This window comes from Crinia signifera, chromosome 4 (genome assembly GCF_055691185.1).
Source record: "Crinia signifera chromosome 4, ASM5569118v1, whole genome shotgun sequence".
NCBI lineage: Eukaryota > Metazoa > Chordata > Amphibia > Anura > Myobatrachidae > Crinia > Crinia signifera.
This window is the reverse complement of record NC_139220.1, coordinates 185,475,147-185,498,463: the sequence shown is the minus strand read 5'-3', so window position 1 is coordinate 185,498,463 and position 23,317 is coordinate 185,475,147. Positions and strand designations below refer to the sequence as shown.

Below are 23,317 nucleotides of genomic sequence, written 5' to 3'. Positions count from 1 at the left end.
CAAGGTGGCATTAACCTACTCAATGGCTGCAAAAACACGCAGCCATAGCAAGCAGGTCTAAATTGAGTCCTATAATGTTCCCCTATTCAGGTCCATAAGCATCAAAGCATCTGTATTTAATACAACAAGTTCTACAAATATAATTTAGCATAAAATACCCTATCCGGGTGTGACAAATATACAAATGATTGTAGAAATATACAGTTTTTGGTGGACTGATGGATAGCTCAAATAAAGTTCACAAATATGCACAACTCTGATGGGTTGATAGTGGAAAGCCCAACACGTTTCGTCATTCTCATGACTTCATCAGGGGCAACTTCATCAGGAGCAACTCAGCAATTGATAAAGCTATGTAAATCCGAATCAAGAATGAATTTCAGAATTTCACATTGATAACCAAGTAGGCAATGTCCGATAGTAGCCAAAGAGCGTGAATGTTCTCCAGCAACTACAGATGTTATGCTCAGCGGAATAAGACCCACAAAAATAGTGATGTCCTAAGGGAGTGTGCATGCAGCTAGAAACCACCTTGGTGAAACTATATATATACCGTGTTTCCCCGATAATAAGACACTGTCTTATTTATTTTTTCACTCAAAAAAGACCATAGGTCTTATTTTCGGGGGAGGGCTTATTTTAATAGATCACCATCTCAAAATTGAACCCAGTCATCCATCTTCCACATGCCCCCACATTCTTGATGGCCCCAAACCTGTTTGTTTACCGGAACTCCGTACGGTACGGTATTGATGGCCCCAAAACATCCGTCGGCACTGTGTGCTACACAGGCTGTACTGTTCAGCAGCCGCGTGATGTGTGCGGCGTGACGTCACGCCTCGCCTACCGCAATGCATCCCTGGGAACGGGAGCCGCGGTATTACCATACAGGCGAGGTGAGCGGGGCTGAGCGGGGCTGAGCGGGGCTGAGCAGGGCTACACTTTAACAACTGAAAAAAAATCTATGGGAAATTTCATAGGTCTTATTTTCGGGGGAGGGCTTATTTTGGACAAATGTTCCAAATCTGGAGTAGGGCTTATTATCGGGGTAGGTCTAATTATCTGGGAAACACGGTGTATATATATATATATATATATATATATATATATATATATATATATATAAATAACATTATTAAGTTACTAAGTCAGTTCCTCTTCTCCCTATTTTCATAAATTATTGGAAAATATACTCCACTGTTATTCTTTGGGGGGTTCTACCCACTACTTCTATACAGACCTCAAACACCCAAAGAGAAAAGTAAGTATCTTTAGGGTGCACTAAGGATCGAATGATAATTAAAAATGAATTTTTATTGAATATCTTAAAATATAGCTGCTTGTCCTTATATACATAAACCAAAATAACGTCCTAGGTGAAATATTAGAAAATTAGATTATGATTAAAGAAAGAAAGAAATGTGTTTTAAAAAATGTCACAGGCTACTGCCTGTGTATAGCGGATTTATATACTGTAAGGGTTAAATGTCCCTACTGTTTGCACTATTAGTTTTTATTTCCATCCACATAGATACTGTATCAGGGATTTTACAATCGTTTCTGTTCATGGGGATCACAGAGGCATCATTCAAAGAGAGATTTTATTGGAGCAATTTAATTATGTAACCTTATGTTTGTATTAAACAGTGTTACTTTTGTAGGTATTCACTGAAACATTGGACCTTATTCTGGTTGACTTGCCTTACGAGTTCCCTAGAAGCCCGCACCCCCCCCCCATTTGCAGCCTTGGGTGCATGGAAGAAATCATCCGATGGTTCATGATCATCAAATGATTTCTCTAGCGCTCGCAGATCTGTCTCAGATCTCCGAGTGTGGGAAGCGGACGAGCAGCTTACATCTGCTAATATCAGCTGCCCCCCCCCCCCCCCACACACACACACACACACCATTGGGGAATTTCCATGGGAATGCCAAGCGTTTTCATGGGAATGCCCATGAAATGCTGGGTGTTCCCATGGCCAAATCCCCCGCCCACTGCCTCATGCCCCCCGCACTCCGCCTGAATTTCTGTGCAAGTGGCTGCACATGCACATAAATAACTATGCGCAGTCGCCAAAAATCAGTCCCCCTGTGCACACACACGGGGGGTGGGGTGGGGGGTGTACAAATTAAATCAGAATCTCCCCCATTGTCACAGATATATTGCTATATTCTCTCATCTTGTCATTGCCTACAGGAAAGAATGTTCATGTAGTGCATGTGTTTATATTCACCAAGCATTGCATTCATTGCATTGCTGGTTATTATTGTACCCCAAAAAATCAACGGTATCACTGCCGGGACTATTAGAGCCTGCACTGGGTATCTACAGATGGTACCAGTGTACCTGCAGGTCTTGCAGGTACTTGCTAGTGGACAGGTTAGACATCAAAGCTCAAAGGGTTACCCGATTATAAGCGGTATATCCGCCGAGATTTACTATATACATATAACAGTTAATTAGCAGTATATCCTCCGGGTTACCTTAGTTAAAACCCATTTATCTGTCCATTTTTTGACAGTACCTCAGGACTAAATGCCCAAAGGGTAAGTGGTGTCACCGCCAAAACCAATATGATCTGCTGATGACATCATTGGATAGTGCCAGTATATCTACTTAATTATATCTAGACGCGTATGTCACTATGTCACAGACTGCGCACCAGAGTTTCAAAAGTGTACCTGAAAATAGGGCAGATGTATTAAGCTTGGAGAAGAGATAAACTGGAGATGAAGTGGAGATAAAGTGAAAGGAGATAAAGCACCAGCCATCAACGCCCAACTGTCATTTTCAAACATAGTTCATTGGCGGGTGCTTTCCAGTTCATCTCTTCTCCAGGCCTAATACATCTGCCCCAATAAGCGGTAAGACCGCAAAGACTCCTGCAGCCTGCTAATTATATGTAATAATGAGTTGTTCCTGTCCCTGCCTGGTTACCTCACATAAGACCAGACCACACACTGATACTCACCAAGGATATACTAATGGGTAAGCTGTTTCGCCGCTATAGCCTCCCACGTGTGGTTACTCACTGGCAATATACTTGTGGGTGAGCGGAATAGCCATTTGTGGTTTCCCACATGTCGGGGTTCACAAGGGATTTGTTCTGAGGGAACGGTATAGCTGCTGCAGCCTTCCACGTACAGGGGCTCACTACTGTTTATAACATAAAAAAAATGTTTCTCTGTATCCTTGATTCCGTATTATGTTTTGTATTTGCACAATCAGGGGCGTAACTAGATATTCGTAGGCCCAGGTTTGTAAGGGCCTCCTATTTAGCAACTGCTGGTGATAAATGTATGTAAAACATATTACTTACAGTAAAGATGGCCCCCCTTCAGCTCTGAGCCCCTTGCAGATGCACCCCTTGCAGCTATGGTAGTCATGCACAATTACATTATAGTCACAGATTTATATAAAACATGTCAACAATATTACATACTTTACTGCTACTAAACCCTAATCTAAAGTGCTAATCTATATTTATAGACAGACAGTGGCCCTCCACTAGCCTGCAATTGTTTCACCACTGCTTCATCAAGGCATTCATTATTAAAAGATTATTATTAAAGTTTAATTTTTAATTTTATTTTTTTCCAGGATGGATATATTGATTTCATGGAGTATGTGGCTGCTCTCAGTCTGGTTCTTCGTGGAAAAATTGAGCAAAAACTGCGCTGGTATTTCAAACTCTATGATGTGGATGGAAATGGCTGCATTGATCGTCATGAATTACTTAATATAATCAAGGTGAGAGTTATGTATTAGATAATGAAGCAGTGTGCTGAGCAGAGCTTAGTTAAGATTTTTTTGAGCTCTAGATATAGTACATTTATATTACAGGGGTGTACCATTAGTGAATGCAGAGGATGCTGCTGCTATGGGGGTACCTGTAGGTTTTGGAGGCCTATCCCCCCTGCTATATTGTTTTTTTAAACACTACATGATAATGACAGCAGGGGACAATCAGTATCACTTCCTCTGCTGACACTCAAGGGCCCTACATACGCAGAGATGTGTGCCAGAGATACATAACGGGAGATTCAGCACAAGAGATTTCACTCTTGTGGCTCATTTCAGACAATGAGCCACATACAGAGAGATTTGTGTCAGAGATTCAAATTGGGAGATTCAGCAGGGGAGATTTCAAATCTGTCACGACTGTCACAGCCGCACATGCCACCAAACTGCACTGTGTGTGTGTATATATACACACACACACACACACACACACACACACAGAGATATATATATATATATATACACAAATATATATATACACATACACATGCACATGTCTTGATAAAGGGTAGTAACCCGAAACGTTGACAACTGCAGCTAGTGTGAGCTGTGTCTTATTTTCTATTTGACTGAATGTTGAAAGTGTCCAGAGTGCCTATTCGTTGCAGCATATACCTCCCCCCAAAGGGACAGAGAGCACCGGACCACAGAGACCTTTAACAAGGAGAGTGCCAGGCTATTATCCATATATACACATACACATATACATATACACATATACACACACACACATATATATATATACACACACACATATATATATATATACACACACACACACGCATATATATATATATATATATATATATAGATACACACACACACACACACACACACACACACACACACACACACACACACACACACACATATATATATATATATATATATATATATATACACATGACCGGCACTCCAGTGCTAAAACAACTGTGCAGGTGCCCCTCCAAAAGAAATGTACTTATATGTCCAAGGAACGGGTGGCACTCTGCTGCAATAATAACGTAGTGGACACAAGGTCTGTAGTAGTAGTAGTACGTTTATTTATAACGTTTCAGTAATCTGGTCACTTTTATCAAGACATAACATGGTGCTGTACATACATGAAATATATAGACATACTTACAAACTTGTGCACCTCTCACCAACCACGCTCCGTCCCGGAGTCAGATGACGTCATTGTTGCGCATCAGCGCTGACGGCCCGGCATCACAGGGGGGGCGTGTTCACACCAGCGTCTGGGGTTGCCATGGGGAAGGGGGCGCGTACTTACGCCCATCCTAACTGAATGTTGCTGCGGCCGCCAGCAGATTGCAGAAAAGGCCAGACTTCCTGCAGAATAGCAGTCGGATCACTGGGGGCAACCCACATACTGTGAAATAAACATATAAAGAAAGATTTCAATAAAATAATCCAATCGGACAGAAGCAAAAACAGCTGTAGTTTTAGGAATTCCTGGAGTAATGGACTCAACTATGAGTATTCAGAGGGAAACACTAAACGCAATCCGTGCGTGACAGAGCTGGGGCTCTGTGTTATGCAGCAATTGCCATCACTATGCATACAATACGTTAAATATATGGATGGAGATAGATATTCCTGTGGAAACAAAGGAGGACACCATACAAATACTTAAGAGGTGAAAGGCATATGAGTAAACGGAATTAAACTATAGGAACGGGGTAAATGACAGCATTTCGTTGAGACCAGAGGGATGAATGGTTTGCAGTTTGTAAATCAAGAGAGTCTTTCGCTGTAACAAGATTTTTCCTCCTCTACGATTGGGTGGTACCCAGTCTATCATTTTGCATTTGATGTTTGTAATGGAGTGGTGAAAGTCTCTGTAGTGTCTAGCCACCGGCTGATCCATGGGTTTTCCCTCTAGTGCGGCACGTATGTGTGAGCGGTGTAGAGCTATTCTTTCTTTCAGCTGTCTGGTGGTTTTACCAATATATAGTAAACTGCAAGGACACTGAATTTGGTATACAACATATCGACTAGAACAAGTCAGGGGGTACTTGATTTTAAAGATTTGACCCGATGCCGGGTGTCTGAAGGTATCACCAATCTCCATGGTGCTACAGGTAGCACAGCCTGTGCAACGGTAGTTGCCAGGCTTTCTTGTTAGGAAGTGACTAGGTCTGACTACGTCCATACCCGTAATATCGTTGTGGATGAGTTCATCCTTGAGATTCCTTCCTCTGCGATATGATGGTAAGATAGTGGAGTTTTTCAAGCTTTTTAATTGCGGGTCTCCAGATACAATGGGCCAGGTAGCTTTGGCGGATTTCATGAGTTCTTTACTGGTGGTGCTGAAGTCTTGTGGCCATACGATCCTGTTCTGGTTGTCAGATTGGACTTTGGGTGCCAGTGCCTCTTGTATAGTAATGGCTAGGGCTTTTGTTTTGGCTTTCATCAGCGTTTTATGATGGTAGCCTCTCTTGAGGAATTTTAACAGCATGGAATCAATTTGTGCCAATGCGTCGGCGTGATCACTGCAGATGCGAACAATTCTCAAGAATTAAGAAAACGGCAAGGCATTTTTCAAAGGTGGTGGATGGTGGCTTTCTCCCTGTAGTATGGTATTGCGGTCTGTTTTCTTATAAAACATACTTGTCTGTAGGAGGCCATCGTTGTTTTGAGTGATTTGTACATCCAGATAATGCACCGATTCATAGCTGCATTCAAACGTAAGTTTTATGGTGGAATTAAGAGCGTTTATGTTGCTGATGGCAGTTTCAAACTGCAATTGAGAGGTCGACCATAACAGGAAAATATCGTCAATGTATCTAGTGTACCCCAAAATATTCTCCGAAATTTGGGGGTCAGTGAAGAAGAAATCCTCCTCAGTCTCAAACATGAATATATTCGCGAAACTGGGCGCTACACAGGATCCCATCGCACCCCCGAGCGTTGGATGTGTATTGCACCATTGAAAAGAAAATAGTTTCTTGATAGTGTCAACTCTAGGAGCTGTAGAAATAGACCCAGATCTGGTCCGGTGTAGTTGAGGTTGTGGGTTAGGAATCTTCTCACAGCCTCTATTCCAGCACGATGTGGAATGCTAGTATATAAACTAGCCACGTCAATGGTGCATAGCAAACACTTGAAGGGCAATGGCGACCATGTATTGAGTTTCTGTAAAAACGTAGTCGTATCTTTTAGAAATCTTGGATGTATTTGTATGAGAGGTTGGAGGTAGTGGTCAAGGTATTTCGATACATCGTAATATAGGGAGTCTCTGGCAGCAATAATTGGTCTCCCCGGAGGGTTAATGGCATTCTTGTGTAACTTAGGTATAGTGTATAGCGCAGGAATGCGCGGCCATTCTTTCTGTAAGGCATCTTTAATATTAGAAGAAATGAGTTGTTGTTGTACTGTTGTATCCAGAATATCATCCAATTCTTTTTTGAATCTGGTGGTGGGATCGTGGTCTAATTTTTCATAGACAGAGGTGTCCGCAAGTTGCGTGTTAATTTCAGCAATATACGCTCCAAGGTATATATATATATGTGGTATATATTGGTGGAGATATTAATGAGTGCGTGGGTCCCCCACCCCAGGATGGAGAAATGAAAAGATATTACGTTGGTGGTATATTGTTTCTGCCAGATGCTTACTGTGCTCAGACAGGGCTAAATAATTAACCCCTGAGTCAGAGGTTATATTCGCCCCCCCAAACATTGGTGGCACAGTGGAAAAAAAATATATACTTACCTACTCCGTAGTCCAGCATCACGGCCTCTCTGTCCCGCGGCGTTATCAGGAGGGGCTGCGGTCTTCGGCGGTGTGACGTCATCGGCTCGGCGGTAGTCTCCGGCGGTGCCTGATGTCGTCGGGATCAGCGGCTGCGGTGGTGTCCGGACTCTGGTGTCCACTGTCCTAAGGTGCAGCGGTGGCGTTCAGCGGGGCTTCAGCCGCTCAGAACAGCCCTGCTCATCTGCCCGCGGCCACACATGCGGGAGATGAGCAGGAGCTTTCTGAGCGACTGCTCTGAATTGTACAGCCTGTCCATTCTGAATCTTGGGCAGATTCAGAACGGCGGGTGCGCGCATGTAAATCGCTGTGTGGGCTATATACACAGCGATATACATGCATTTTCAGGCATTTTCTGAGCGATTTAGTAAAATTGCTCAGAAAATGCCTGAAAATTGTTCCAGTTCATGGAAGAGGAAGAGGCATCTCTGTAGAATCTGAAGTATGTGCTCTCTCTAACCAGTGAGTGTTGGGCAGTATCTTGCAGAATCATTGCTATATAGTATGGCGGACCAATCAGCAGGTCAGGTATTGGATATGGCCAGATCCTGATTAAGGTAGGGGTGTGTATTACTCAGTGTCCCCATCTCTTAGGAGCCCCCGTGTGCAATAAAGCTCTGCACAAAATTTGCACAACAGAGCTCTCGGCTAAAATAAGCAAAGTCAAACATCCAGTCAAGAGGCTTAGAAGGGACTTGACCCAGGTTATAAAGTTGCAGACCAATTTCTCATGTTTGCCTTCTAAGCCATTGGTACTGATCCATTGTCCAGCTTGAAGTGTGTGACATTTTCAGTGACAGGTGTACAGTATATAGTGGAGGTTTTGATGGTAAGGGGGCACTGTAATGTGGCATAATTTGATCTGAAGGGCACTGTAATGAAGCACAGTATGAATATGAGGGCTCTAATGTGTCATAATCTGATCTGCTCATTTTAATGTGTCACTATAGTGTGGAATAATTTGAACTGGACACACTGTCCTACTGTGAATTGGGAATACTGTATGACATAATGTGTACTTGCAGCCATATTATGTACCATCATGTAAACTACGGAACTACAGTATGATGACATAAAATAAACTAAAGCACTACTATTGTTCAGAAAATTAACTAGGGCAGTGGTTCCCAACCCTGGTCCTCAAGTTCCCCCAACAGTGCATGTTTTTCAGGTCTCCCTGCAGGTGCACTCATTATTTAGGCACATTTGAAAAGATCCACAGGTGGAGCTAATTATAGCACTTGTGATTCTGTGTGGAGACCTGCAAAAGTGCACTGTTGGGGGTACTTGAGGACCAGGGTTGGGAATCACTGAACTAGGGCACTATTATGAGGCATAAAATTAATAACTTCTGTGGAGAGCCCCTTCAATAAATGTTGTTATGGGGCCCACAAAGTTCTGGTTATGCCCCGGATTGTAGGCCATGAGCAAAACAATGCACTGGGGCGGGGCCTAATCACCTATTCACAGGAATTACTTGTTTGTTTTTTTAAAGTACGCCCGCCCGCATGGACGCCCACCCCCTCCTCACAGCTGCGAATGGATGATTTGCTAAGGGTGCCTTATTCTTGTTTATAGTTATATTCTCTGGGCTAATATAACCATTGTAAAACAGTATATAACTGTTTTTTAATCACTATTTTTCAACACTTTTCACACATTCTTTTAGAATAATATATTTTTAAAGCCTTATTAGCAAAATACTGAAGATCATACCCAATTTAATGGGAATTTTATGGGAATTATAATAAAAGTAAATTTTTAATAATTTTTCAATGGAGTCCAGAAAACATAATCCTATGCACCAATAACTTAAACAGCAATACCTGGGGGTTCCCAATGAAGGAATCACTTCACAGGACACAAGATATAATACAAATTGTTCCACGGACAGGTTTCAGATAACACAGGACCGGACTCCATGAACAGAGCAGGAAAGCTTTCCATACATAGAACTCTCTATATCCGGCGTTAGAGAGCTACCTACTGTATAAAGGAGTCCCCATCCAATAAACATAAAGGGTCTGCCCAAAACTAATTTAGAGTGCTGCATAAGGTGTTCCTGATTAGAGTCTGGGCGCTGCGGCTGCCTGGTGTCCCCGTGGGGAAGAGGAGACGTCGGTGGAGGGAGGCGTCCTGGCTGCCTGGCAACCACCGAGGCGACGCCGTCCCTCACCGGAAGTTCAGGACCGGTAGCGCAGTGAAGTCCCGGTTGCCTAGACAGCCGAGACGAGTGCTCTGGGACCCGCGGCAGCTGCAGGAGAGCCGTAAGGCTCCTAATAAACCCTAACCCCCATTCCTGTAGCCTAACTGCTAAATGCTGACAGCCAGGATTCTGACATCTGCATTGTCACAAGCTGCAATACTTCCACACCTACAGTATATATATCTATATACCAACAAGACACTACAGTTGTATAAGTATAAAAGCTTACCTGGGAAAAGGCAGTGAATAAATCACTCAGTAGCGCTGGCTGTTTCACCAGGGGATGAGATTCTACACTTAATTAATTTAGACAATTGAGTAGGGCTGCTGCCACGGGAAACGGTCATCTGTCAGATCAAACTTAGGTCGACAGTCATTAGGTCGACCCCGGAAGGTCGACTGGCCCCAATGTCGACAGGGTTAAAGGTCGACATGGGTCAATATCGACATGACTTAATGTCGACATGGGCCACGGTCGACATGGGTTTAGGTCGACAGTCATTAGGTCGACATGAGTTTTTCACTGTTTTTTGAGCCGACATGTGCCGACAGGCGGTATTTCATGCCCTATCATCCACTAGGGTGTGGTGGGAGAATAAAATAGTGTGCCCGAAGCATTGCGAGAGAAGCGAGCGATGCGAGGAGCTGTGGTTCAACTTCAACTGTGTCCATGTCGACTGTGTGGACATTCGGGTAAAAAAACAGTGAAAAACTCATGTCGACCTAATGACTGTCGACCTAAACCCATGTCGACCTTGGGCCATGTCGACATAAAGCCATGTCGACCTTGACCCATGTCGACCTTTAACCCTGTCGACCTTGGGACCAGTTGACGTTCTGGGGTCGACCTAATGACTGTAGACCTAAGTCTGTTCTGACAGATGGGGCGAGATTTTTTGTGTTTACCGTTTTTCCGAAAATGCAATTTTTGCTCAAATCGCCCTGTATCGCCGTTTTTTTAAATCAAATTTTTTTCCAGAACAGCGCGACAGAAGCTGTTAGCTGCATCGGAGAAAGCCGGTCAGCCCGCTGTCAGTGCGGGCTGTCTGGCTCTGCTGCAGAGAGACCAGCGCTGGATCCTGGATCGGTAAGAATGTGGGTGTAAAAGTGAGGTGTGTGAATGTGTGTGTATGTAATAAAGTTTTACTTTTCTGTGTGTGTGTGTTTTATTTTAACATTCTTTTTACAGGTGGACTACAAGTCCCAGCGGGCCCATTAATGCCCTGCATGCTGGGACTTGTGGTTCTCCAAGTCCCAGCCTGCGGGGGAGGTCTGCTGGCACTTGTAGTTCTCCTGTATTAAGCAATGTTAGGAATGTGAATTTAACCATATCAGGCCGGCGTCCAATGGCCAGGGACGCCGGTGACAGCCCCGGGCTTCAGCCCTGGACGGGTGAAGCCTGGGGGGGGGGGGGACCCCCTTTATTGGGGGGTCCCCACTCCTCCAGGTACCCCGTCCAAGGTCACGGTGCTCATGGTACGGCCGGGGGACCTTGTGTAAAAAGTGTCCCCCGGCTTTGGCATGACACTGCGGGCTGTTGGAGCCCGGTGCTGGTTTCAAAATACGGGGGACCCCAGATTTTTTGTCCCCCGTATTTTTGGAACCAGGACCGGTCCAAGAGTCCGGGGCTGGTTTCAGAAATACGGGGGACCCCTTTGCTTTTTGTCCCCCGTATTTTTGGAACCAGGTCCGGCTCAATGAGCCCGGGGCTAGTTATGTACAGGAGGGGGGACCTCACGCCAATTTTTTTTATTACTTTTACACATATTTTACCAAAGAACCATACACAGATCACAATGATCTGTGCATGGTTCTGACATAATCGCCATGTTTCTGACAAAATCGCCAGTCAGGATCAGGTCTATTTTTTTTTGGAACTTTAGACCATTTTTTTTTGGCGATTTCCAAATTCGCATCTCATTAAAAATGCGAATTGTATCTTTTTCAATGGGGAAAACATCTGGATGCGAATTCCGGAGTTAAAAAAAAATCGCACTTTCAGAAAGTGCGATTTCGCGGCAAAAAGTGCAATTTCGCGGCAAAAAGTGTGATTTATGCCGCAAATCGCCACCCATTAAGTAGTCGATTTGGGAAAAAAATTCAAAAACGTCCGTTTTTGCAATAAAAATCGCCAAAAACCCAACATCGATCTCTAATAAATGTCACCCATGAACCGATTCCGCTGCCACCTATACAGAGAGATTGTGTATCTCTGTAAACAAAAAGCAGAAAGGTATATGTGGGGATAGTATATCACCACCAGGTGGCGCTGCTCCACTCAATAATAAGTAACAACGAGGCACTGTTTAGGAAAGGAAGCGGTACATCTGTCAGAACACACTTAGGCCTACAGTCATTAGGTCGACCCCGGAAGGTCGACAGGGTTAAAGGTCGACATGGGTCAAGGTCGACATAACTTAAGGTCGACATGGACCAAGGTCGACATGGGTTTAGGTCGACAGTCATTAGGTCGACATGAGTTTTTCACTGTTTTTTTTATACGAGTCGACATGGACACAGTTGGAGTTGAACCGCAGCCCCTCGCATCGCTCGCGATGCTTCGGGCACACTATTTTATTCTCCCACCACGCCCTAGTGGATGGTAGGGCATGAAATACTGCCTGTCGGCACATGTCGGCTATAAAAACAGTGAAAAACTCATGTCGACCTAATGACTGTCGACTTAAACCCATGTCGACCTTGGCCCATGTCGACCTTAAGTCATGTCGAGCTTGACCCATGTCGACCTTTAACCCTGTCGACCTTGGGGCCAGTCGACCTTCCGGGGTCGACCTAATGACTGTCGACCTAAGTCTGATCTGACAGATGACCGTTTCCCTTAGGAAGATACAAATAATCTTTTCTTTTAATAAAAGATCATATAATACACCAATTTAAAAATGTGCATTTACATGTGAAAATGACACTCAAAAAATACATACAAGACATACACCATATAACATACAAGGCATGGGCTGGCTATGAGGCTTATGGCTGCATAGATGTTATTATGAGGCAATATCAACCTTAAAATGAGCAATAGTTACCAGTCCCATATGGATTTGTGGATTCTCACTGTGATGGATTATGGGTGACCAAGTCCTTTATCTGAGCATTAGCTGCTGCTATATCAGGGTTGCCGACCCTCCCGGAATTTCCGGGAGTCTCCCGAAAATCGGGTACCCCCTCCCGGCCCCTGGAAGGGTGGGCAACCCTCCCGGATTCAGGGGGGACCCCCGCTGACCCCCGGATCGCGGCATTAAAATGCCGCAATCCTCGGGTCTCAGAGGAGGGGGCGGAGCTAAAACGGCACAATCGCGTCATTTTAGCCCCGCCCCCTCCATGGAGATCCGTGAATTCGCTGCTTTAACAGCATGGGGGTGGGGCTTAGTGATGTCACTCGTAAGCCCCGCCCCCTGAGCGGCTGCTGAAACTCTCCTCTCCGGGCTTCTCCCGGAGAGGAGAATGTTAAAGTCGGCAACCCTGTGCTATATTGCAGTATGTTGTTCACTCCCTGCTGTGGGAGATAGGCTCCAGGTGCTGGTTCCACCCCAAAAGATGTCCAAGTCCACAGTGGGGTATTTGTAATCCAAAGCGCTTGTGACTGGTATACAGTAGGGCTAGAGCGGGCTCCAAAATGCGTTTATCCACCTTCTATTCTGCCTTTATTTATACGTTTATTTAGGAAATTACTGTCTATACCATAAACCATTATTTTTGTGATCAAGTGCAGTTTTTTACGTCACTTTCTGTGACAATTTTGAAATCTCCCGTGCTGAATCTCCTATTATGAATCCCTGACAGAAATTTCTCTGTATGTGGCTCATTATCTGAGAGAGTGAAATCTCTCATGCTGAATCTCCCGTTATGAATCTCTGGCACAAATCTCTGCATATGTAGCGCGTGAGAGACACAGACCGTGTTGGGAAAAGAGATCAGAGGAAAAAGAGGAGCTGGAGAGTGGGGGTCATGGAGAGATGGGACTCTATGGAAAAATAGGGTATGATAGAGAGAGGAGCGACAGACAGGGAGGAGTGCAAGAATGAGTTATAGAGAATATCATGGAAAGAGAAAGACAGTATCAAGAGAGAGCGATAATGTCAGGGAACAAAAGGGGAAGAGGGATGTCAGGGAAATATCTAGATAGAGGGTGGGGGGAGATTTTCAGTTAGAGGTAGGAAAGAGAAGAGAGTGAGACGCTAAACCAAACACCAAACCATAATGAGGAGAAGCTGGGGATGTACAAAGTGGGAGACAGAAAAGAGTGTCTTGTGCTGGTGCACCAAAAGAAGGACTTAACTCTTAAAACATATTACTTTTAATTTATCATTTTAAAAAATAGTTGCGAAATAAAACCATGCAAACTGACATATAACAACATGTAATAAAAAGGATATGAATCCTCACTTAGGGCCTTATTCTGCTCAGAACGGTGGGACCGTATACGGGCGGATCGTTTTTTTTTCATCTGCGCATGCGTAGCTTTTGACCTCACACCGCTCACGGACGGGTCTCTCCGTGCGAAAAAACCTGTCCGCAAGAGTACTGTCAATATGGGCGGCATGGGGGCGGTTTTAGGGGAGCGGCCGGAATAATGAGGAAAACTGGGCATAAACATGGGCGTATACGGGGGTGTGCACCAAAAATGTACGGTGCTACAACCGCTCGATTGGCGAACGCGCCATGCATTTTGGCCCAAAAACAGGCGGACGTCAAAGATAGCTCCAGACCAACGCTAGAGATACCGTATGAGAGTGGACGCCTGGGTCTGCTAATTAATGCTGATTACTACTCAAACACATACACCTGAATGTAATAAGCAATGGTGCAGTCTATTAAGTGAAAAGCATTATTTCACTACCTGCAAGCCACACACAGCCCTCAAACACATTGGAACCTTATCTTTCTACACTTCTCAACATGTAAAGGTTGGTTTAATTTTAGGTAATATTCATTCTAATACCTGGTTATATATGTCCAGGTAGTTATTTTATAACCATCTACACCCGTTCAGAAAGTGTTGTTTTCTACTTTAAAAAGCAGAACACTAAATTCACAGGAGTCGACATGTGTCAACTTTTTCACTGTAGCACAAACATACCAGTTTTTTTATATGAAAAAGACACATAAACCACATCTAAGAGCAACAGGGATGTTTTTGGACTCAATTTCTACTTGCACTGTGGCATACGCTCAGATATAAGGAAGGTGTCGGTGTGAAAACGGACAAGATCCGTCCGTATACTGTGGCGTATGCTCTGTTGTACGCCAGTTAACGTGTCTAAGCGGAGAACCGTCCGTATACGTTGGCGTACGCTCAAGTGTACGCCACTCCCCATTTTCGGTGTTTGTGACCGTCCGTATGCGGCTGTTCTGTGGGCGGACTTACGCTCACCGTCCGCATATGGGAAACGTACGGTGAAACGGACCGTACGTACGTTTCACCGACCTAACCAGAATAAGGCCCTTAGTGTGCCCCACTTGTACGTGTTCCCCCTTTAGTATATCAGAAACTGGGCAGTGCAAACATAAATTGCAGTGTAAATGAAAGACAATACTTTAATTGAGGGATAATACCCTTGAATTTTTTACACTGTAATAGTAGCCCTCATAGATTGTCCCGCAGGCACAAAGGGTGTTGTCGTGGGCGCCGTTACTTATTTTTTCTATTTTTCTTTTTACACTGAAGCTTGCATGGATCTGACTGATCCGTGCAGGCTTCTGCCAAATATGCCAGGAAAGTTAACTGTATTTTCCTGGCGAATTTAGCCGGCAATTAGCAGCAGTTTACCGCCGCTAACTAAATTAGGAATCCCCATTCTTTTGACTGGTGATTCCTATTCGTATTTTGTCGATAACGTATACATTCGTACTTTTAAATACAAATACGAATTTGCCATGAATACGAATTCACGTATGTTCGGGGCAGTAAATCCCGAAAATACGAATTTGTAAAAAATAGTTGTGTTGTTGTATACGAATACACCTATTTTTATGATTTTAGCGTAGTAAATTTTCCCCAATATATCTCTATAACCTTATACACCCACTTTTCCTGTGCCTCTCCACACAAGCCTATGTCCAGGGTCAGCTCAAAAGGTATTTCAGTAGAGCCGCAAAATGGGGGCATTACTGCCCCCATTTTGGCTGCAATCACAGATTATTTTTCGAAACCGCCTATTTGATTCCATTTCCTTCGACTTGTGCACCGGGGTCATGTCAGGGGAGCTGGTGTATTGGCCAATGGGAAGTGGTGGCGTGTTGTGCAGTGATCACAAATACGCGCTATAGCACATATTTTACTCCCAATTGCGGCCCGGGGATGCACTCTGCTGACGCGCAGCCAATCAGTTTAGAAGTAAAAGTCAGCAGCTGCCATCTTAATCTGCCAGCTACATTAACAGAAAGGGAACTATGCTTTTTAATATAAATTGAGCTAAATACCTTTCAAATTTTGTATCTGACCAGCAAAGGGGCTAAAACGTACATAAACAGAAGTGGTTGTACACACAATATAAAACATTAGCTAGATCCACTTCAGTTGGTGTACTTTGATGAGTGATTCATCACCACTAGTTAAGCAGCAGTCGCCCGCTGCTTAGAGTGACTTACCGCTGCACGCCCGCTCCCCACCGCCAAATCCACTTGGTATGATGCGAGCAGATGTGTAAGATAACACAGCCCCTCGCATGCGGCATAACAGAAGAAAAACAGTTGATGGTCGCTCACCATCGAATAATTATTCTTACTCTTCATAGATAAAAGTAAGATTGTACTTACTTTTATCATGGCCGCACATGTATGAATTTTGAATTTGTATGTCATGTGCCATCAGCCGTCTGCCCCCAGTAGGCATAGGAATGCCCAGAGTTTTCACAGGGGCATCCATAAAATGCTGGGCATTCTCCTGCCAAAGACGAACACAAAGACGAACACTCGTACGAACACCTTGGTGACTGTGCTAGTCGCCAAAGGCATTCGCACTGCGGAACTACACATGCACAAATATGCGCAGAGCCACACCATCAGTCCCCAGCACGACTAGACTGGGATCAAATGCTAGTGAATCACCCCTTTGGTACAAAATCAGAAGTGGTTCTAGACACATTATATTAAATTGGCTAAATCCAGCAAGGGGGCTAAACGTACATAAACAGAAGTAGGTGAAGACACAACATAATACATGGGCTACATCCACTTCAATTCATGCACTTGGTACAATAACAGAAGTGGATGTAGACACAAATAATAAGATAGGCTAAATACAATTCCCATTCCGCTCATGACCTACAGGGGGGAAATATTTACATTTGCAGAAGTGGAACTAGCTAGCATAATTAAAATGTGCTACTTCCCATGCAGTAACTGTAACTCCGTTACAGAAGAGGAACTAGCTGAGATAATAAAAAAGTGCTATATATAACTATTGTGCACCCTGACAACTACTTTTATCCTCCCTCAAACTAAAATACTAAATAAGTTGCACAGTTGTTGCCATTAGATACAGTTATCACTTTAGGTCTAATTAGATCTACAAACAAGTAAGAGGATCACAGTGTGAGTCGTCTGAGGGCTTGAGAACATGATTTACATAGCATTGTGTGGTCATTATGACACAATTTGCCACGCACCACAAACTTTGGGATCTCTGGGTTGGCAAATTTAAAAGTAGTTAAGTAAAGTAGTAATTATCCGCTAACCTGGGGCCTGATTCAGGTCCAGTTGTAGAAAGCATGGCTAGTATTGGTAACATATGGTAATGTAGCAGGAGGCGTCTGATATAAATAGATGCTTGTGGCATGTGTGATTCAGTGCTGCATCTGGGGACACACATCGGATCACCGGCAACACCAGCCGGATGAGTTTTATGGTGTGTACACACTTGTACAATGTAGACTATATTAAAATTTAGACTATATAGTGCAGATCTGCACTATATAGTCTATGCAGCCAAGACTTTCTGGCTGTGATACGGGAGCGCGCGTCGGGATCGCAAGGGTTAAAACCTTTGCGATCCAGATGAAATTTTGACTATATAGTCAAAATCTCATGCACATTGTACAAGTGTGTACACACCATTACACCACAGCTCCATCACTGAGACCAGGAATTTCTCCCCATAGACGGCAACACTAGTCACGGTATAAAATGGAGGCAACACGCCTCCGCTTTCTAAACTAGAGACAACCACAGCCACCTCCACGTCCTCAAATGGCTGCAGACTGTCAATCACCCAAAATTTGCAGCCGCTGTGGGAGGGATGACACAGGACTCATACTGAACCTGCACAATACGGGTGCTGCACATGCGCAATGTACCGAACATCGGTACATTGCTACTACACCGATAGACAAGGGCGTAACTACCATAGGTGCAGGGGGTGCAGCTGCTATGGGGCCCAGAGCTGAGAGGGGCCCACTTTGCCTGTCAAAGTATCATATGCTGCATACATTATTCAGCATTAGGTGATAAATAGGGGCCCTCACAAACTTTTGCTATGGGGCCCACATGTACCTAGTTACGCCACTGCCGATAGAGCAACCTGGCCAATTTGCTATTATTGTTTCATGTGTAGAGAATTCATTATTAATCCAGTTAAGGCTCAATCCAGACCTCCAACTAACGCTGTTTCAGTACATGTTTCATTATCGTTCCTCATATACCTAATCTGTCCTTAGAATTACTTAGACGTGTCTGAAGGTGATTCTTGAGCTGTCCTGTCAGTATAAATGGATTTAAGACTCGTTATTATTAATCTGTGCCTATTAAGAGCGATAATCTGCTAAAGGACAGAATTGTGGGGATTAATTTAAATGTGACCCACTAACCTTACAAAGATATGTTAAACAAGGAACAACACATTAATCATCCAGGGATGGATTTAGGGGACTACATTTGTGAATTTATTCTCTCACCTAAAAGATAGACCAAAGGAATAATTTCCCCTAATGGGTAAAACTCCAGGTGCTGTTTATGGACTTCCCTAAACAGCAACAGTTATACTGTATTTAAAGGGATAGTCAGTCCCTTATGGGCTGTATTCAATGAGCCTGAATTGCCATGTTTTTATGGCGAATTTGTGCTGTTTGGCGAATTTTTGACAAAAACGGTGAATCACCCTATTCAATGACCACATGGCGAATACATTTGAAGGTTTTTTTCGCCATGATTCACCGAGTAGCAATCGCTATCTTTTTATGGAGAAGTGGAATGTGAACTTTTAAAATAAAGTGTTTTGTTTTTTACATTTGGTGTAAAAAAATCAGGAATTTTATTCTGAGGAGGGGCATGCTATTTTTATTCATGTGCTGGATATAAATATTTTTTTTACACAGCAGCCAGCAGGGGGCGCCGGAGCCGAGCCGCTCATTAGATATTCATATATTCACTGCACCCGATCGTTACGATCGGGTGTAGTGAATATACGCGGTCCCCTGCTGGTACCCCCGGGGGGCAGCCTGTGCTGCCTGGCACCTGGGGAGCCCTACTCCCCCCCACAAACGTTCTGGGGCAGGCAGAGAGACTTCCATCTCTCTGCCTGCCACCGTCCTCAGGCTCCCTGCGGCGTTCGCCGCAGGAGCTCATATTCGCCGGTCAGGGGCAGCGAGCCCCTGACTCGTTGAATACCGGAGCCGGCGAGGCTCCGGAACGTGGCGAATGTGCAGCGAATCCTAAACAGGATTCGCTGCACCTCGCCGGTATTCACATTGAATACCGCCCTATGTGTGCAAAAAGAAAAGGAAAAAAAGAAACTGCGCTTTGAGGACTGATAAATATCACATAAAAGTGTATATTAAAATATAAACATTTATTAACAGCTGCTATTATGGATTAATAACACATATTAAATACAAAGAAATGTAAAAAATAATTGAAAGTGATCTTGGCTTTGATTAATCATATATTAAGGAAATAGACACCCCTCTTTATCCTCTTTATATGGATCCCTGTTCCCATGATGGACTTTTAATGCAGATGACAGCTTTTGGATTTGAGCTAGGACAATTTGATGCCACTCATGATTCTTGGGATAAGTCCTGCATGGTGGATATTGCAGAATAGTGATACCCTGTGGAGTGGTGACAGCTGCTGGTGATCCTTTGCTGGCAAAACTGCTGATCCATGACAAAGAAAGTGCACAAGTCGTGGTTAGGGTGTCCATAAATAATGTAATCCACAATAGGTAGTGAAAGAGGATGGGGTTTCTGGTGGCTGACGCTTTTCGCTGAGGGGTCCTCAGCTTTTTCAAAGGTGTTTGAAAAAGCTGAGGACCCCTCAGCAAAACGCTCAGATCGCTGAGGGGTCCCCAGGGTCCTCGCTCAGATCACTCAGCACAAAGCGCTGTTTAGCACACACACAGCAATGTGTCCTGAGGGAGCTGTCAGTGCCAGCGTTCTCCAGTGAGAGAATACTGGCAATAATGATATTTATAGTCCCTACTCAATCTTTTTATCTACCGGCGATAACGCTGCATGTGGCTGGGAGTTGACTAATATCAGTTACAAGGGCACGGGGTCTAACCTGCCCTTGGCCTTCACCAGGAACAAGGAGCCATGGACTTTGCTGCACCCGACAGACAGGTCACAGCCTGTCACAATAATACCCAAACTTGCAGAATGTTGCAGCAGAAAGAGTAAACAAGGGAAGATTAGTACAGCAGAATTGCTCTGAGGGACCATGCAACCTCACCCTCTGTTGTAGTGCTATTGCCACCTCCGACCCAGTCTTCAATGCTGCTCTGGATGGGGCCTGGATCTCTGTCTGAAATGTCCTCTCCCAACAGTGTCTGAGTCTTCTCCACTCCTCCCATTCTTGGTCCAACAGGCGATCCCTCTTTAATGGTGATGCTGCTGCTCCTCTTCCATGGTTTCCACCTGTGTGCTCCGCGCTGACAGGAAATGCGATGGTCAGCTCCCTTTACGACCAATGGCCTCTCTTTCCCAGGCAGTGTCAGACTGGGGCATGAAGGACCCACCAAGGGGAGTGCAGTGGTAGGGGCTAATTTTTAGAGCCTTGGCTAACCCTTAGAGAGTGCATGGCCTGTGCTGTTTGACAAATACATATAGCAAATATGCTAGTACATTTATTATAATACCAGATTAATAATAGCTCACTCCAGTGGGGCCAAACTCCAGGGTCACTGAAAAGTCAGCCCTAGGCTCACAGGTTACATAACTTAAGTACATTTAAAAAATAGAGTGCCCTTTATTTTTAATTAACTCTCTCGGGCACTACACATATGTACATATGTAGCCAAAATATAAATGGAGTGTGGGGAAATAATCAAGGTGTATTTGCAGTATATTAAACTTACATATTATGCTTCCCTTGTCTGTGTCATGAATTGCGGCGCACACATGCACCACTCACTGGCGGACGGAACCAATGGCATGATGTCTCTGAGTCACTCCTGTTGTCACACTGGGGTCAGATGACTTTTAAACTCTTATCAACAGTCTCCAAGAATTGTCATGTGACTCAAGCCTGTCTCCAGCAGTGTAAACTCGTCTGTCCAATCTCAAGTCCTGCAGCAGTCATGTGTCTCTGTCACCAATTAGCAGCTAACGGGGGGATACAAGTAGTGATTCCAGAACCAGTGCCTTGAGCTTCTGGTGTCTTGCTGCTGCAGTGTACCCTGGTATTCTCCTGCTGCCAGTATCTTTCCTTCTGTTTAACATCTCCAATAGTCCTGTTGGGATATCTGCGCTTTACCCAGGTATTGCCAGCCAGTACCACCATCAGCTTCCAGGCTGAAGAACCTCACCATTGGTTCCCAGATCGATAGTTACTACCATCAGCTCCCAGGCCGGAATACTTCGCCATTATTTCCAGACAAATAGTACCACCATCAGTTCCCAGACCAACTATTAATAGACTTCCAGTATCTGTATTTCAGTGTGTGAAGCACATATGGTTCAGTTCAGGAGACCAAGACAGGGGGCCACCACCTGCCCGTTGGGTGCAGCGAAGTCCAAAGCTCCTTATGGGACTCCCTGGTGAAGTCCACTTGCAGGATAGACATGTGCCCTTGCACCTGGTATTAGTTGACTCCCAGTACCAGCTGTGCCCTTGTATACCAATACTTCTCACCTTATTGTATTCACTCCAGATACATCAAATGCCCAGGTTTCTTGTTTACAGCGCCCTCCACTGGCCCATCAAGGTTACAGCCAGGAACATAAATTACCCCAATGCAGACAGTCTTTCATCCATTTGGTCAAATGTCAAAAGACTGATACAGTATGCTCACTTTTAGTATCTGTGCACTCTGTAATAGAGATTGGCGCATCCCTATATGCCACCATCGTTCTCACCACTGATAGTTTCTCCAGCCAAAATGCAAGTGCAGTTTATCCCACTGAACGTGGCCACCTATGCCTGTGGCTGCATCTGTGAATGAATCTGACATGCGTGCAACTCTCCCATAACACTCCAACTAGCTAGTTCACTTCAGACGCATCATTGCACGTTTGAACAACGCTATAACCCTAAGACACCAGCACCAGTCTGCTGACAAAATTGCTAGCTGTGACATGCCCCTAAAATGGTCACGACATGCCTGTATCACGGCCCTCGTGAGAAATCTGTCCCTGCACTCAGGTGCAGTTGTTCTTGCTGCTTTTGGTGCTATATATTTTTTTTTTTTTAATGATTTTTTTTTTTTTATTGAAGCATGATCTAAATATACAATACAAATGTAATTTATTTGTACATAATACAATATATGTGTATTGGTGCTATCTTTTGTTGTACGCAATTACAATTATATGCTAATATGGGCAGAAGTTAACCTGAGCATCGGGACACCCACTTCTGTCACATAATTTCTGGCCTATAATTGCTGATACATCGGTACCATCATCGCAAATTCTAATTGCCTCTGTAGACGTGCAGGCCAAGTTGCTTTCCTAAGACACAGAGGACTCCCAGTAGCAAGTAAGATCAAAACTGGTCATTTATGCTTGCCTGCGTTTAACTGACGACTTCCCTTTTACACCCTCAAACTCTGTCTTCCAGTCACTCACTTTGTGACTTAAGGGGGTATTCAATCTGTGCTGATATTTACCGACAGAAGAAATATGGGCACTCGCCTATTTAATATGCCGTTACCAACAGCATTAAAGGCTGTCAGAAGCGACTTTTTTAGCGGACAATTTGTGGCTGTTTTCGCCATTTTCACCACATTCATTGGATTCCAACAGTTAAATTATTGACGGAAGCCGGCGAAAACAGCCGGGATTGTGACTGTTGGGACGTTCCACAGAATTCCCACCATATGCCTTAAAGTAACTGCCATTGCAATTCAATTGCCGCATGTGTGCACTTAGGCTGAGACGCATGTGCAGTTAGAAAATATAGACCAATTTCCGTACAATAGCAACGGCATCGGAATTAGAGCCTTTATGCATATTAATAACTGTCTTCGCTTTGTTTTCCCCTTCCAGGCAGTGCGAGCAATTAATGGTTGTGACCATAACACCTCAGTTGAAGAATTTACCAATCGAGTATTTGACAAGATTGATATAAATGGAGATGGTGAGAAAATATTATAA

At 44.2% G+C, this 23,317-nt stretch overlaps 1 protein-coding gene across 2 annotated transcripts in view; it reads left to right on the top strand.

The window, feature by feature from the left end:
• LOC146072476 (guanylyl cyclase-activating protein 1-like) overlaps positions 1–23,317 on the top strand; it is a 58,570-nt gene that overhangs the window by 23,772 nt on the left and 11,481 nt on the right. For both annotated transcript variants that reach the window (XM_083179704.1, XM_083179705.1), the window contains exons 2-3: positions 3,602–3,751; positions 23,210–23,300. In XM_083179704.1, the coding sequence (XP_083035830.1) occupies positions 3,602–3,751; positions 23,210–23,300 (241 nt within the window). The remainder of the gene's footprint in view (positions 1–3,601; positions 3,752–23,209; positions 23,301–23,317) is intronic.